This window comes from Dermacentor albipictus, chromosome 2 (assembly GCF_038994185.2).
Source record: "Dermacentor albipictus isolate Rhodes 1998 colony chromosome 2, USDA_Dalb.pri_finalv2, whole genome shotgun sequence".
NCBI classification, from domain to species: domain Eukaryota; kingdom Metazoa; phylum Arthropoda; class Arachnida; order Ixodida; family Ixodidae; genus Dermacentor; species Dermacentor albipictus.
The window spans coordinates 122,243,439-122,259,109 of record NC_091822.1 but is presented as its reverse complement, the minus strand read 5'-3'; the positions used below and the strand labels follow the sequence as shown (position 1 = coordinate 122,259,109).

Below are 15,671 nucleotides of genomic sequence, written 5' to 3'. Positions count from 1 at the left end.
GAACCTAGCCCAACCGGGTTTTGGGGTGGCAGCGATGGAGGGCGACAAGGAGGACAATAGTGACCCCGTGGCATTCCCCCATCCTTCCGAGAGCACCCAATTCGACACAGCAGCTTATGGCTGTCTGAACGCTTGACTGATAGCATTGACCAGGCTCACCTGGGTGCGTGGGGGAGAGGCAATGGGGGGCTGAAGGACGGAAAGCTAGGCCGAAAAAAAAAACCGGAATGCGCCGTGCCTACTAAAGGCAATGCAAGAGGTTGTTGACACGCAAATGCCAAAACGTGCAATTAATTTTTTTTCTGTCAGGGGCATTCATACAAGGAGCTTACTACACATGCACGAACAAACAAATATATTAGAATAGGAGCATGATGTCGCCGCAACATGCCATGCATGCTAAACAAACACACAATAGTTTCACTAATGCATATGCGCTCATTCTCGATGCAATATAAAACGGTTCCATCAGCTCTGAGGCACTGTAATTCTCGATTCTCCTCAGAATCTTGACCCACTAAAGCCGCGGAGCGTACATGCAAAAAATACAATGCGCAGGCAAATTCGCAATACCGTTGCTTCTTATGTTAAGCTCAAGTTCTTATTCACGATCAATAAAGCAGCGGCTAAATTTATGCGACTTCCCCTGCTTGCTACGTGGTACACTGGCTTTTCTCTTTAGGGGACACATTTCGGTAAAGGAGAAGTGCAATAATGGCGGTGTACCATTCATGGAGTTGACATGGGAGAACATATTTTTGGTTCCTGCGCAGTGTGCCTGTGATCAGTGCGTTAGTTTTCAAAACACGTTGTTAAATCTCAGCAAGTCGTAGAGCACTAAAAGTCGACAAGGCGAAAATTAGCTTATTACGGGCCAATGTCCTCCAAAGAAATCCAACTAGTAACCCATATTGGCAAATCCATACGAAAGTCGGTCCAATAATTCCCGCCTTGTTGAACGGCAGTGCCAATATTGTTTACTGACTGTGTAAAGTGGGCCAACATTAGATCTCTATCAGAATGGCACAGCCAATATTGTTTACTGACTGTGTAAAGTGGGCCAACATTGGATCTCTATCAGAATGGCACAGCCAATATTGTTTACTGACTGTGTAATGTGGGCCAACGTTGGATCTCTATCAGAATGGCACAGCCAATATTGACACCACGCTGTTAACCTTAGGCCAACATTGGGCCAGGAACCAGAATGGCACTGCCAATATTGGAACCACGCTGTTAATCTCAGGCCGTCATTGGGCCAAGAAGTGCCAATATGTTTCCAACGTTGGCCCAACCTGACGTGCCACCTGGGCAGCTTGTATGCCAGTCAGTAGGCAGGCATGTGCGCATTCCACACTCCATTTTTAACAGGACAAACAAAATTAAGGAAATTGAAGCTTTATTTGCACTCGACATGACCAGTTCGGTTTTGTCGTTACATTGATGCAATCAGTGGTGCAAAAGAGCAACGCATAGATGCATGGTGTATTGCTCGGCAGCCACAAAAATAGAGTACGAGATCTTAATCACCCGCTGAGGTTATGAGTTGATGACAAGTCACCAAAAAATATTGTAGTGCAGCCTTCATTCCGCTTCTAACTGGCCCAAGTTTGTGATGTCGCTTATATATACTATATATACATAATATACTCACGCGGTAGCTGTGCTAAAATAGCGGCAATTAGTTTCTGCTCTCCTCGACACTCTTAAGGTAGCGCAACTCATGTTATTGTGTAACCGTAATTAACATGAGGTGAAAAAATATCATTCACCGATGTACTGCGGAAAGCCGCTCGGTTGCTAGTTGCCTCATGCATCTGCCGATTTCGGCACCACAAAGGCTAAATAAAAGTAAAAGCACTAAACAAAGACTGATCGCGGTTTCGATTACTGCAGATTTTTCATGAGGTTTTACACGTTCAACTCGGTTAATCGGCTGCGCGGACGTTTTCGTTTCGGACGGTCATGATGCCCGTAGAAATCTATCTACCCTTTAAGCGCCCTACTGCATGGTGTACAAAAGCTACATGTAAAGGATCTCCAATAAACGACAAGACTCTTAGTGGCATTGGAGGGTTACCTGTAAGAGTTTTTAGATGACTTTTAAGAGCCCTGTTTGTATTGGGAGGGTGCATATAGACACTCTTGACTGACCTTTAAGAACCCTATTGGTATTGGGAGAGTACCTGTAGGAATCCCTGACTGACCTTTAAGAACCCTATTGCTATTGGGAGAGTGCCTGTAGGAATTCCTGACTGACCTTTAAGAATCCTATTGGTATTGGGAGAGTACCTGTAAGAATTCCTGACTGACCTTCAAGAATTCTACAAGTCCATTAAGATAGCCCTGACGGATTTTTTGACCGGGTGGGGTCACAGCGCATTAGTGTGCCTGCCTTAACCTTGTACAGCGCTGAATTTGTTTTTTTGGATTCTGTCGCATGAGTGCGCTCTTGGGATCGGATGTTGGTGGCTCCACCACATGGTGCTCACTGCGCATGTTCCTCTAGTTTGAGCTGTCTATAAAGGAGTGATGCAATAATATGATGTCAGTTGAGAGTAGCGCCTTCTCCTGGGGGGTCATCTTTCTTGTGTCTGTTGTTTTGCGCTAAACAAAGTATTCATGCCTTAACTAACTTTATCTTAATTAACTATACTTTAGTAACTTTGCCGTTATTCACAGCACAGGTCGTGGGTTCTACTCGCAACACAGGTCACGGATTACAGTGCCATAAGTAAATATATAATAATTAGCTGTCCTTTTATTATCGTCGCCTCATTTAGCACCACATCTCGTGGGTTCAACTTCCATCAAAGAGTGCGGGTTCGACTACCTTAATTAACTATATCTTTAGGAACTCTACCTTAATTCCCTTTGCCGTAATTAACACCTAACCTCGTGGGTTCGACTCCCACCGAAGGTCTAGGATTCGACAGCCCATTTTGGTGCCATTGAATTTTCTGCCCCAATGACGGACGGTGAATTTTCCTCCCGCGAGCCGTCTTAGGCTGTCGCCTGGACAGCATATGAGGCAGGGGCACGAAGGATAAAAAAAAAAAAACCGAAAGCTTGAGAAGCACCTAACGATCCTAGTGATGCAACGACAAATCACAGGCGTATGGGTATATCACAGGAATAATTTGAAAAGTGCAAAAGTAAGACGAGAGGGACAAGCAAGACAGGGCTACTTGGATATAGATTCGTCCATCAGTTTATATACAATGCCACGATGGCGGTGACGATGATTAATTGATCGGCGAAATCTGATCGCTCTCCCAGCGCAGCTCGCTCTAGGATCCAGATAGCTGCTCCGGAAGGAAGAGCGTGATCGGCCACGTGAATCGTTTTCATCCGCAGGTTGAACCACAACCACGAACCACATGATACAACGTGCTATGGCGACAACAAGTTGAAATCAGTTCGTACATTAATACGAGGCCCGAGACAAGCGTGCCTCCTTCAACCATTTAACTCACTGGCAATAACAAGAGCGGAGGCAAAAGCTCACTAATTCTATGTTAGGTTAGGTTGCAGGTTAGGTTAGACAAACCGCAGGTTGGAGTAGGCTTACGTGGCGATGGTTTTAGAAGAGTCAAATTGAGCGTATTGGAGCGCAGTGCTGCATCTCGATCCATGCACCGTTTGTTCTGTGCAGCAAGCTGGAGTACTTCGTCATGGCCTGCATTCTTGGGCTTTTCCTCGTGCTTCTGCTCCGCTCCGAGTTTGCCACTCCGTTCGCGGTGCCAGAAGAATTTGGACTGTTGTAAGTTCAGCTATTCTTTTTTCTAAACAATAGCTGGGTGAATAATTAGTCCGGGTATACATGTTTCTTTAGTCTTAATAGTGGTTTGTTGGAGGTAATTTACTGCTCTAAACTTTGCCGAATAACACTCGACACAGTATGAAATATTCGATAAGAGTACGACCTCCCGTTCCATCCTGTCCCGTGCCGGCAGCTTATAAACGGTTCTCCAACAATCAAGCACTTTTTAAAGAAAGGGATGCTTTCTGCTCAAACTGTAAGCAAGCTTGTGTTGTTATCAGCAACATGAAGAGCAGTTTTTTTTTGTTCCTCCTAATCGATAGATTCGTCAAAATTATTTGCTTGCTTTTTTATTTATCATACATACCGCAGATCCACACTGTCTCAAGACATATGCGAAAATACCAATTTAAATTAGTTTCAGGCACACTATTTCATGCGTGGCTCTTGTTTTTACGTTCAAAAGAAAGCCCCCATTCTATTCCTGCCCCCCGCCCAAAAGAAAAAAAGAAACGAGTGGTAACGTCCTTTTGATTTGCCGCAGCAGCAGTGCTCCTCTGAAATCCGTGGCGAACGAACTCATTCCACCCTTGCAAAATGCACTATTTTGGTCGTATGTATAACACGTTCGGTTTCTTGGACGCGGTGGCTACTTTAATCCTGATATTGGGGTTGGCCTTACGGAGAAAAGTGATGGCTTGCTCAACGATTTTTGATTACTTTGCATTGGCAGTGTGATTACCGTTGGCACCAGCGGTCGCTCGCTGAAACACAAGCCTAATCACTATTGCAGGCCATAACAGAATAAAATCTCCCCCTAAACGGTGCAGCCGCATAGTCAGGCATGTCGTCCAAATAGTTCCTTTGTAGCGAGTAGAGAAATAAGTGAGAAAAATACGGCGCTTAGAATATTGAATGGAATACAGAATGCATCTAAGGTAAGGAAATAAGGCGATAGAAAAAAACAACAAAGATCTGACTACAGTTCGCGAGAGACCTGCATCCTGTTTGCAGGTGCGTTCAAGAAGGTAAAGTAAGATAAACCAGCGGCGTTGAAGCGAGAAATCTGTTTGCGCGGCCTTCCCTGTCAAAGTGATAGAAACACCATGGAACCAGATGCACGTATAGAGCGGCTTCATGTTAATCTTACGCTAGGTTGGGGGTTCGCATTGTTAAAAACTGTATGTGACAACATCATAAGTCTTGTTATAGTACCGGAAACATAGTGATCTGCACCAATACAATAATGGCGAGCATTCATCAAGAAAATAACCACTCAGAAACGTAAAAATACGGAGACTGCTTTTGTGGTGGCTGTAAGCTATCACTTTTTTTTTTCACTGGTGGTTGTAAACTTAGTAGGCTCAAATTCTGCACGCTACGATGTCTTCGGCGTCAGATAATCTTGGAGTAAAATATATTTTGCTGAAGCAGGTCACTGGTCTCTCGAAGCGGCTGCTTGAAAGCCTCAAGAGGAATTCTGGCTGTCTAGAATATGGCAGTACTATATATTTCACCACGGAAAAATCTAAAAAAGAAAAAGTGGTTGGGGAATGAAAAAATTCAAGAGAGACGTATTCTACTAATGATGAAAACTTTTTAAAATTGCAAACCCGCACCATCGCCATGTTAGAGTTACCCTATAAATTCCAGCCGACAGCACCTGTGCAAGAGAGTCACAACTACACGGTAATCCTATAATTTCCCTTTGCTTGTGGGTAGCACATGATGGTCAATACCGAGGAATCAGATTTTGCACTCTTGCCCAGGATGCTCCATTTACATTATCACCATCGGCTCCTGTTTACGTTTCACTAACACGTGTGTCCCTTTTCTGCGAGCAATTTCTTGGCATTATTCTAGGAAGGGGATCGAGCTTCCCACACGCTTCTTTTCGCGCCCACTAAGCTTGGCTCTAAGCGTACCGCTTCCATATTGAGTAAACCAACAACACGAAACACATTCAATAAACCTTAATTCCTTTATTTTCTGCAAGCGTAACGAACTATAGAAGCCCTGCTAGGAGGGCCTAGAATGGTGCGAACATTAGGACCTAGCGCACAACGAAAACTGATGACGGCCAGGGAATGAAGAGAGGCTCCACAGCAGCTGCATCGTCCCAGCACGACCGCAGAACAAGATTGCCTCGCGTGCGCTGCAGGAGCCTCAGAGACACGACGTTCGTGTTCGTGCTGGTGCTGCTGTTCTTCGCGATGCCGCAACAGCCGTGCGACCACCTGTTCAGCGAATACCTGCTCGAATGGAGCCTGGTGAAGCGGAAGGTGCCGTGGAGCGCGTTCATCACCTACGGGGGAGGGCTGTGCGTGGCAGGAGCCATAAAGGTGCGTGCTGAACTGCGAGTCTTCATTGCGCATGTCTTTTTTTTTTCTGGAGATAGTCCAATGAAGCTTTCCTTTCTGTCGCGTAACTTTTGCTGAGCGGCATATGTGCACAGCCAGGGATCACGTAGTACGACGCACACAACGTACTTTAATACCTGCTGGGAAGTTCTGAGAAGCTGTCTTCAACTCGACTAGTTTGAACATGTCGAACCCTACGCGGTATCGTAGCTATGTCTATCTTGCGTCCATTCGTATGCTCGTCGACAAGCTGGACAAGTAGGGTGCTGTAAACATGAAACATGAATATAAACATGAATGTAAACATGAATGCTCATGTTGAGATAGACCCTTTTTCGAAAGGCATCTGGGTGTTTAATAGTACAAAACCGGTCATAAACAAGATTGCTGACTGCAATACCAGCCCTTGTACGCCAGAGGTGTCGTTCTGACTAGCCCACTCTCTAAACTTTAAGCGTTCCTCTGATCATGAGCACACTGATCTTGCGCGTGAAGACGTGTTGTGGGCGTAGTAGCCAGATATCATTGGTCGGACCGAGTGAATAAGGACATATTCTTTGAGCCAATGAGACGACATCGTGATCTGGATGCTCGAGTCCACTGTGCAGATGATGCCAGACCAGCGATAACGTCTTAGTCATAGCGGCTCGGTAAACTTTGTTATAATAAACAGCACGTCGGCGTGATGTCATGCTAGGTGCAAGCTTACGAAGCGGCCGTTGGCAGTTTGTCGCTGCCACAAGCAACTATACCAAGTTGCGTCACCGCACTAATATATAAACTGAGAAGGATACGAATGGCATGGTTGTAAAGTTGGCATTTAACGTAAGGGCTCATGCTAAAAACAAATACAGTATGCTTTAATGAATATTCTGGACTCTCCGTATCATTAACTATAATCAATGTCCTACATTGCTTAATGAGGCTACATCCCTGTTTACGAAGATTACGAAGATTACGAAGCGGCCGTTAGCAGTTTGTCGCTGCCACAAGCAACTATACCAATTTGCGTCAGAGCACGAATGTATAAACTCAGAAGGATACAAATAACATGGTTTTAGTGTATATATTAAACGTAAGGGCACAGAATAACGCAAGTTCCGTATGGTTTAATGAGTATTCTGCACTGTCCGCATTATTAATTATAATTAGTGTCCTACAATGCTTACAGAGGCTACATTCCTGTCACCGACGCCTCATGAGGCAGTGCGGTATGTTGTGAAGATGGGCCTTGTTCTTGGCAATTCGTGATAGCAAAGCCTAATAAATATAACCTAAACTTCGTTCACCACGAGTACATTTAAATGTTCAGAAATGGCTTTGTTGACTGCCTCCGTCCCTTTCGTTTCACCGTCGTCTTGATGGTGTTGTAGTGTCTGGCTAAAAATAAAGAATAAAATGAAACAGGTATTCGCTTTAAAACAAAATTCAATTCGGAAGCAACAGGAGCGACTAACTTATAGCGAGGAAGGCGACGTTGTTGCCGTCACAAAGAAGGTGTTCTTCAGGAAAGTGCCGTCTGCGCAAAGAGCCTGCTGCTGGCAGAGAAAACAGAAAAATTGCGGCCGTCTCCTTCTACCTTTCTTCTCGCAGGCTGTGACTGCAGTATGTGATTTCGAAACGAGATTTGTCCCAGTCACTACATTGCCCTAATTCCATACAATCGATGGAGGCAATGGCCGATTGCAGGGGCTTTCAATAACATCGAGAGCATTTGTATAGTGCGGTGGCGGACGACTGATACAGTGAGTTCAGAACGGCAGTTGTCGCTGAAGTCGGCAGATATTTTGATTTTGCTGGCGATAATAACGACACTCAATGAGAATTAGGGCCGACGGCGTATCCACGAAGTCCCGTATAATGTCGAAGTGGGATGAAATCCTATCGCGCCCTGCGCGCCCATGCTGTGGGTGCGAGGAAAACCGTTTGAGGGTGAGAAGGGTGGCATAAGGGACTGGGAACCGATTTAAAGGGCCCAGTTTTATTGCGATAGCAATACTATAGACACTCCCGGCGCACTTTCCAGTCGGCGTCGCCGTCGTCGTGGGGTTCTTTGTAAAGTCGAAGGGTGATAAAATCGTCGCCGCACACTGTATGCTGTATGTTCGAGTAGAAGCGTGTGATGGTGATCCGGGGAGGTATTCTGTAAGTGTCCACTTAGTGGACTGTCCATTTTGGCCGCTGCTGATTGGATGCAGGTGCACAAGAGAGGAGGAGTCAAGCGGCCTCAGCCAATCAGCAGCGGCCGAAATGGACAGTCCACTAGGTGGACTCCTACAGAATACCACCCCCGACTAACTCGGCTCAATCTCGCGTGCGCGAGTTAGGAAGGCGGGGCGGAAACGCAACCCTCCTCTGTCACGCGCGAGGGGTGCGTTCTCCGGCGACTGCTGCTTGCGGCGTGGCTGTGCGGGCACCGTATGTTGAAGGCGATCTGGGACCTTGCCAAAGTGCCCGCCCGCGCGGGCCTCATCTTCAAAGCGATCTGCGATATTTGGCGACTGCGCGTAGTGCCGGCAGCTTCGTATGCGCTGTGCTTTTGACGTTTCGCTCGCGCTGAAGCGAGAGATGCACGAAGATCAATTCGCTCGCTCCTGCTGCCGCGATTCTTCACTCCAGCGTTCACACAGCGAGTTCCCGCGGTCATCGAGCGAGATGTGCTCATGTTTGCCCGTGCGTGCGTGACACCATGCTTGTTAATTTAGTTAGTAAGCGAATGCCTACAATTTTATACCGCCGATAAAACTACTATCCTCAGTTCGTATAGCTATCTACTAATTCGCGATCGCAATCGTTTGTTCGTCGCTGGGGCGAAACTGCAACTTTTTTATGGCACAATGAAAAGCTCATCCTAGTAACTGTTTGTACTTGCAAGGGTTACTTCTGGAAGCACATGCAAAATTTAAACATAGTTTTTCCTCCTGAGCAATCTCTAAAAATTCGGAGTCCTGAAGCCAGCACCACTGAAAAGTAAGTGCGATGCCGATAGCTCTTTTCTAGCCCGCCTCGAAAATTGGAAATGCCGAACGATAGGCGGCTGCCGTAGGAGTGCGTGCGACTTTAGTTAACCATGTGCATTTTGAGCGTTCCATCCGCTTCTGAAAAAAAAAAAAAAATCTGAAGATGCTACATTAATGAATGGTAAAAATCCTAGTGGATGGATGGATGGATGCTATGAGCGTCCCCTTTGAAGCGGGACTGCTGCTAGTGGTAATGTGGTTCCCTCTCTTGGCTGCTGGCGCTAGTTCTCGCAGCGCCACTCTGCCCCCTGAGATCAGGCTGAGGCCAAGGTGCCACTTCCTACTCGTACAACGTTTCGAACATATTCCTGCGCATTATAAGATATAGAACACACTTATAATAAAGAAAGTGTATTGCATTTAGATATTTGAAAAAGGTCCAGCAGCCACGTGCACTAATTGAAGGTCACGTGATAGGCCGTTCTACTTGTTTTTACCGCGTGAGGGTGCCAGTAGTCATTTGTTGCGACTTGTCATGAAGAATTAAAGATACAAACGTTTTTTTACTGAGGAACACAGTGCTCACTGCACTCAATACGAGACACGATATTTCCATCAGCTGGGCTATTGCGATTCATGTTTCAACGGTTGTTTGTCGCTTCAGTGCATGCCATCTTCACACGCGCTCAATATTAGTAGTCACGTGATGAAGCTCTCTCGAGGTGGTGGTAGGCAGGTGAGCGTGCGTTACCTCCTTCTCTAGCCCGGCTGTGGCCGCGCATGGTGCGGCTGCGCTCAGGCTCTGTACGCGCACCCTATCTTAGAGGTAATCTGCGGTGAAGGTAATCTCCATATGTCTAGTGGCTGCATGTGCACTGTCTTCCTGGTTATGGAGGTGGCGCTGTCTCAAGTTTTGAAGAGGCATTGAAACGAGAGGATGGAAGGCATTGGAGTGAGGATCAACTGCCTGTATCTCAGCAACCTTTTGTTTGCAGATGAAATTGTCCTGTTCAGCAGCACTGGGGCCGATTTACAACAAATGATTGAAGACCTTAACAAAGAAAGTGTAAGACTGTGGTTGACGATTAATATGCAGAAGACAAAGATAATGTTCCATAGCGCAGCAAGGGAACAAAAGAGTTCAGGATTTGCCAGTCACGCAAGTCTAGAGTCTGTAAAGGAGCACGCTCACCTTGGTGAATTACTCACAGGAGACCATAATCACGAGAAGGAAATTTATAGAAGAACAAAAATGGGTTGAAGTGCATACGACAGGCATTGCCAGATCCTGACGGGGCACTTACAACTATAATTGGAAAGAAAGGTGTGCAATCACTGCATTGTCCCGGAGCTAACATATGGGGCAGAAACTTGGAGACTGACAAAGAAGGTTGAGAGCAAGTTAAGGACCGCGCAAAGAGCGATGTAATGAAAAAAAAACTTAGGCGTAACGCTAAGAAACATCAAGAGACCAGTGTGCATCAGAGAGCAAACGGGGATAGCCGACATTCTAATTCACATTAAAAGAAAATAATGGAGCTTGGCAGGCCATGTAATGTGTAGGATGGGTAACCGGTGGTCCATTAGGGTTATAGAAAGGGTGCCAAAAGAAAGGAAGCGCCGTCGAGGACGGTAGTAAATTAGGTGGGGCGATTAATAGAAGAAATTTACCGGCGCAAGCAGGAATCAGTTGGCGTAGAGCAGGGTAATTGGAGATTGCAGGGAGAAGCCTTGGTCCTGCAGTGGACATAAAAATACGCTGATGATGGTGGCAACGATGAAGCGAGAGGCAGCACGAAATGTTCGCTTTCCTCTGTTTGCCTTTGTTACCACGACCACGACAATTTTTTCATGCCGGTCTGTGCACGTGTGGCGCCACGTTTGTTATCTTTATTTATACAAAAAATAAATGCCCGTTAAATCTACGAACGCAATTTCGTGTAGTTGTCTAATACTTTGCCACTGTTATCAGTTCGCCTATCGGTCGAAGCCAAACTAGGCACATTCAAATAAGCTTTTTCCGAATGTAAAAAAAAAGTTAACTGTAATAATCCCATACCTGTATCTCAGGAGTTGTACTTGAATTACGTTCGCTTCGTTGTCCAAGTGAACTTTGCACCTCCCCATTCTAGTACACTATACTTATACCTATAATTTCCTTGCCTGGAATTCTCTTACTAAAGACCGACTTTGCTGTGTTTATTTAGTGAGCCGGGTGCAGATGCACTGCAAGCGGTTAGCAGTTACTATACTTGATGTTGGAAAATAAATTTATCTAGAAGCGAACGGTGAGGGGCTAGTTGGTAAGACATTATGAGAACAAAGAAAAACTGCGCAAAAAAGAACAAGACAGAGAAAGAACCACACGACACAGGCGCAGACTAACACCTGGTTTAATGCTCCAACGCCTCTTTCCTACCAACAACAGAACGCATGCGCACCAACCACAAAGAGCAATGCCGCTATCATGTAGTCAAGGCATTGGAGCATTAAACCAGTTGTTAGTCTGCGCCTGTGTCGTGTGGTTCTTTCTCTGTCTTGTTCTTTTTTGCGCAGTTTTTTCTTTGTTCTCATAATAAATTTATCGGCTGATGTAAATGTTGCTCGCGCAGGAGTCTGGGCTACTGGCATGGCTGTCCAGCGTCCTTATGGTAATGAGCCACTGGCACCCGGTGTTCGTGCAGCTGGTGCTCATGCTGATCACCACGGTGCTGACGGAAGTCAACAACGACACCGCAGCGGCCACGGTGCTCATACCCATCGCCTGCGACCTCGTGAGTCTCCCCCTTAGCCTCGTGACCGTTCCGCGAAGAAGCGCCCTTTACAGTGTAGAAACCCCTGCGGTGGGTCACGCATATCGCAACCACTCCGCGTCGTCGCCTATTTTCAATTCTCATTTTCAGGCAGAATGTCAAATTCACAACTTCACTGACGGAACAGCCAGCTCCTCATAAAATAGACAGATCGCACAGTGCGATGGCGCCTTCATGTGCTCACTATAAGCGGCTACCAGCTGTCATAAAGCAGGTATTACTTTTACACAGCACTAATTGGGTGCGCTAAACCTTTGGAAATTTCCTTATTCAGGACAAAACAACAGATTACTTTCTTTCTGGCCACTGCTTCACCGATATGAGAAAAATGTCCTAGTTTCGCCGAACAGGCGCAGCATTGATTGCGAAAGCAAATGATTAGACAGATATACGCAGTACGGTATGTAGTTTTATCAGCTGTGTGAACGGTTGGAAACACTCGCATACTAACTGGATTAACAAGCGCGGTGGGACGTGCGCAAACTCAAAGGTGAATGAGACACCGCAGACACTCGCTGTGAGAATGCAGGTGCGATGAATAGGGGCAACCGCATCGAGGGAATTCGCCGGCGTGCTGTCTCTCGCTTTAACGCGAACGAGGCACGCGAGCGCACAACGCGCACGAAGCAATCAGCTATTTCGAGTCGGCTAGCCTTCGTACCCACCGCAGATTACCTGCGAGACAGTACGCGTGCGGCCGCATTCAGCCACGCCATCCGCAACCTCGGACGGGGAGTATAGGCGTAGACGCACCCTGCACTGCCATCCTCCCCTCTGCTAACTGGCGCACATCTGCAAGCTCCCCCTTGAGCGCACGAAAAGATGCCCCCGCACCAAGCCACCGTCTCCGTTCAGCCTCGCATGCTTTCCTCACATTTGTAGCATATGGCGCACGGCCGTGATCTTATCGCACTTGCACATTACACACAACCTCACGCCGACGCCGACAGCGGAAATTCGCCTGGAGTGTCCATATAATTGGTATCGCCATAGGAGAAACTCCCCTTATTCTTTCAGTCTTCAGTTTCGACTCATCCCCAGAGATGCCTAGTCGGCCATCCCGCTTTTCATCGCTGATTCCAAGAAATTCTCCTGGAAAATTTGTTTTAATAATTCCGCTAGCATTCTGTGTACTTTAGACAATATCGGGGTTGTATGTATGTATGTATGTATGTATGTATGTATGTATGTATGTATGTATGTATGTATGTATGTATGTATGTATGTATGTATGTATGTATGTATGTATGTATGTATGTATGTATGTATGTATGTATGTATGTATGTATGTATGTATGTATGTATGTATGTATGTATGTATGTATGTATGTATGTATGTATGTATGTATGTATGTATGTATGTATGTATGTATGTATGTATGTATGTATGTATGTATGTATGTATGTATGTATGTATGTATGTATGTATGTATGTGTGTATGTATGTATGTATGTATGTATGTATGTATGTATGTATGTATGTATGTATGTATGTATGTATGTAACCGTTTTACCGCCTACATGGGTCACTGGGTAGTGCGTGAACGAACGGGTAGCAGATTAGGCCGCTCTGCTGAGGGTATAGGGTTCGAAACCAACCATCGGACTAACTGTTGGTCACTGGTCATTTGGCAATATGTACATACATGCCGCTTTGGGCTCTGTGACCGCCTCGGCCGTGTCCCTCTTCTGTAGTCTTTGTGTCCACCCTACCCTTCCCCGAACCGCTGAGTCGTGCTCCCTAAATGGTTGTAAAAAAGAGCGCCTCTCCCTCTTTAATATCACTCTCTCTGTCTCTCTCTCATTCTACGGATATATTCCACGCCGACATGTATATCTGTGCATGCGGCATTTGGTGCTCACCGCTGTTCGAAGAAACTCTTCGACGGCGACTTGTAGCACTGGGAATGTTGCGCGCGGGGAATTCTGGCCTTCAGTTAACATTTTTGATGTCCTCTTTGGTCACTCGGTATTTGTAACTGAGAATGTACCGCTCTACAATGACGATAAAGATATGTTAAATTGCTTTGATGTTGAGCGTATTCGAATTCTCGTCGCAAGGGTTCCTGTAGGACAGCAACCCGACGCATTAGCAGGCTGCGCTATAAGTGCATCAGGTTTGTGGAGCTTCGGACAGATAGTTTTACCATGTTCGGTATTTGGGTAAAGACAAGCAGACCAGACGTTTATTATAGGCGTTCTACGGTTTTACCGGCTCAGAGGAGGCGCAAAGGTGAATGCCCTGCACGATTCAGCCACCTGCTGTCGCAGAGCACAATTGGACAAGCTCAGAGCTAATATTGCAGCAACCAAGTGTATGTTACTTTGCTGCTGGCGTAAATCTTTCGCGGTGGCGTAACCATGTTCCTGACAAAAACTTCCACCAGCAGCAAAGTAAAATGCACTTGGTTACTGCAATATTAGCTGTGTTTGTCTAACTGTGCTATGCGCCCCGAGGTATCTGCTCCATGCAGGCCGTTCACGTTTGCGCGTCCACTCATGCGATAAAATTCCCAGTCCACTTGCGCTTACCGGAATGCCGGAGACGCTGAAGTTGTCTTTGAACGCCTTTCACGCCAATGCTTCAGCTACATACGTCATGAATGCATTGGGTAGGTGCTGCTTTTCAATGTATCTCTAGCCAACTTGGGTCACGGAGTATGTGCTACTGAGTGTGCGGCAAGCGAGGGAACAATTCTCCGCGTTCGCTGTCACCGGCGTGCCGCGCTTCTACTCTCGAAGGCTACGCGCGGACTTCTCGGCTTTGCATTTAGATGGCGCAGCGAGTCAAGAAAGAAGGGCGAGAGAGGAGGCCCGTTGCCGCATGGCGCTTTTCTCAGCGTTCGCACGCACCGGCCTTTGAAGCACAGCATACCAGCAAGCGCACAAGTCTGCCTCCTCATCGCGTCTCTGGCAGCCGTCGTTCGCCCTTATTGCTTCGCCAGGAATCAACGAAATGGGGTGATATCAATGCCAGTCTTGTTGCCTGTCGAAATAATTAGTCGCGTCTGTCGTTGTAACTCTCCAGTTAGGTGTATTAATTTTGGGCGTAGCTCAACACCTCATAATTGCCGTTTCTTGACGTCGGATGCCCGTGCCATTAGTTCTCACCTGTCCTGGCACGATCACCTGTCCAACCAACCCGCAGGCCGAGTCCACAATGGTCAATCCGCTGTACTACGGCGTGCCGGTGACCGTCGCCTGCTCAACGGGCCTTCTCCTGCCGGTGTGCTCACTGCAAATGGCGCTCGTGCACGCCAACCTGCTCGAGTACCGGCTCACCAGCGTGGTACGTGGAATGTCTGTGCCATTGAGCCGCAGTTGGTGGAGCATTGGCAGCATCGCGATGGCACCACTTATGGGCTGTTAACATCAATGGAGCTGCTCTATATAATGGATGAGATACCTCGTTCACAGTGTAAAACTTGAAATCGATGCTACAAGCTCACCATGATATGGGGAGGAGAAAACATCATAGGAGTCGAACAGTCGGCCCATTTATACAAGGCAATACCGTAACCAAAGCTTGAAATCGCACTTTCTTGTGTCGTATAAGCCATTTCACGTAGAGGGTGCATCTTTAATTTAAACTTCGGTTCCATCGAGGTCGGTGACATATATATGTATCTCAATCGGCAGCCGTACCATAGGAACACGAGAATCCACGGCCATCGCCAACGCTACGCACAGCCGCTCCAGCTCGGGGGAGTGTTGCGTAGTAACCGCCAAAGTTTATTGCTATTTGTCATTCCGATATCTGAATGTAGCCGAACAT

At 46.6% G+C, this 15,671-nt stretch overlaps 1 protein-coding gene across 9 annotated transcripts in view; it reads left to right on the top strand.

Moving 5' to 3' along the window:
- LOC135910755 (sodium-dependent low-affinity dicarboxylate transporter 1-like) overlaps positions 1–15,671 on the top strand; it is a 61,476-nt gene that overhangs the window by 26,534 nt on the left and 19,271 nt on the right. For 7 of the 9 annotated variants that reach the window (XM_065442843.1, XM_065442840.1, XM_070533935.1 and 4 more), the window contains 4 exons: positions 3,656–3,763; positions 5,925–6,105; positions 11,696–11,857; positions 15,045–15,185. In XM_065442843.1, coding sequence (XP_065298915.1) covers positions 3,656–3,763; positions 5,925–6,105; positions 11,696–11,857; positions 15,045–15,185 — 592 coding nt within the window. The remainder of the gene's footprint in view (positions 1–3,655; positions 3,764–5,924; positions 6,106–11,695; positions 11,858–15,044; positions 15,186–15,671) is intronic. The other 2 variants (XM_070533930.1, XM_070533932.1) reach the window with 2 other exon arrangements.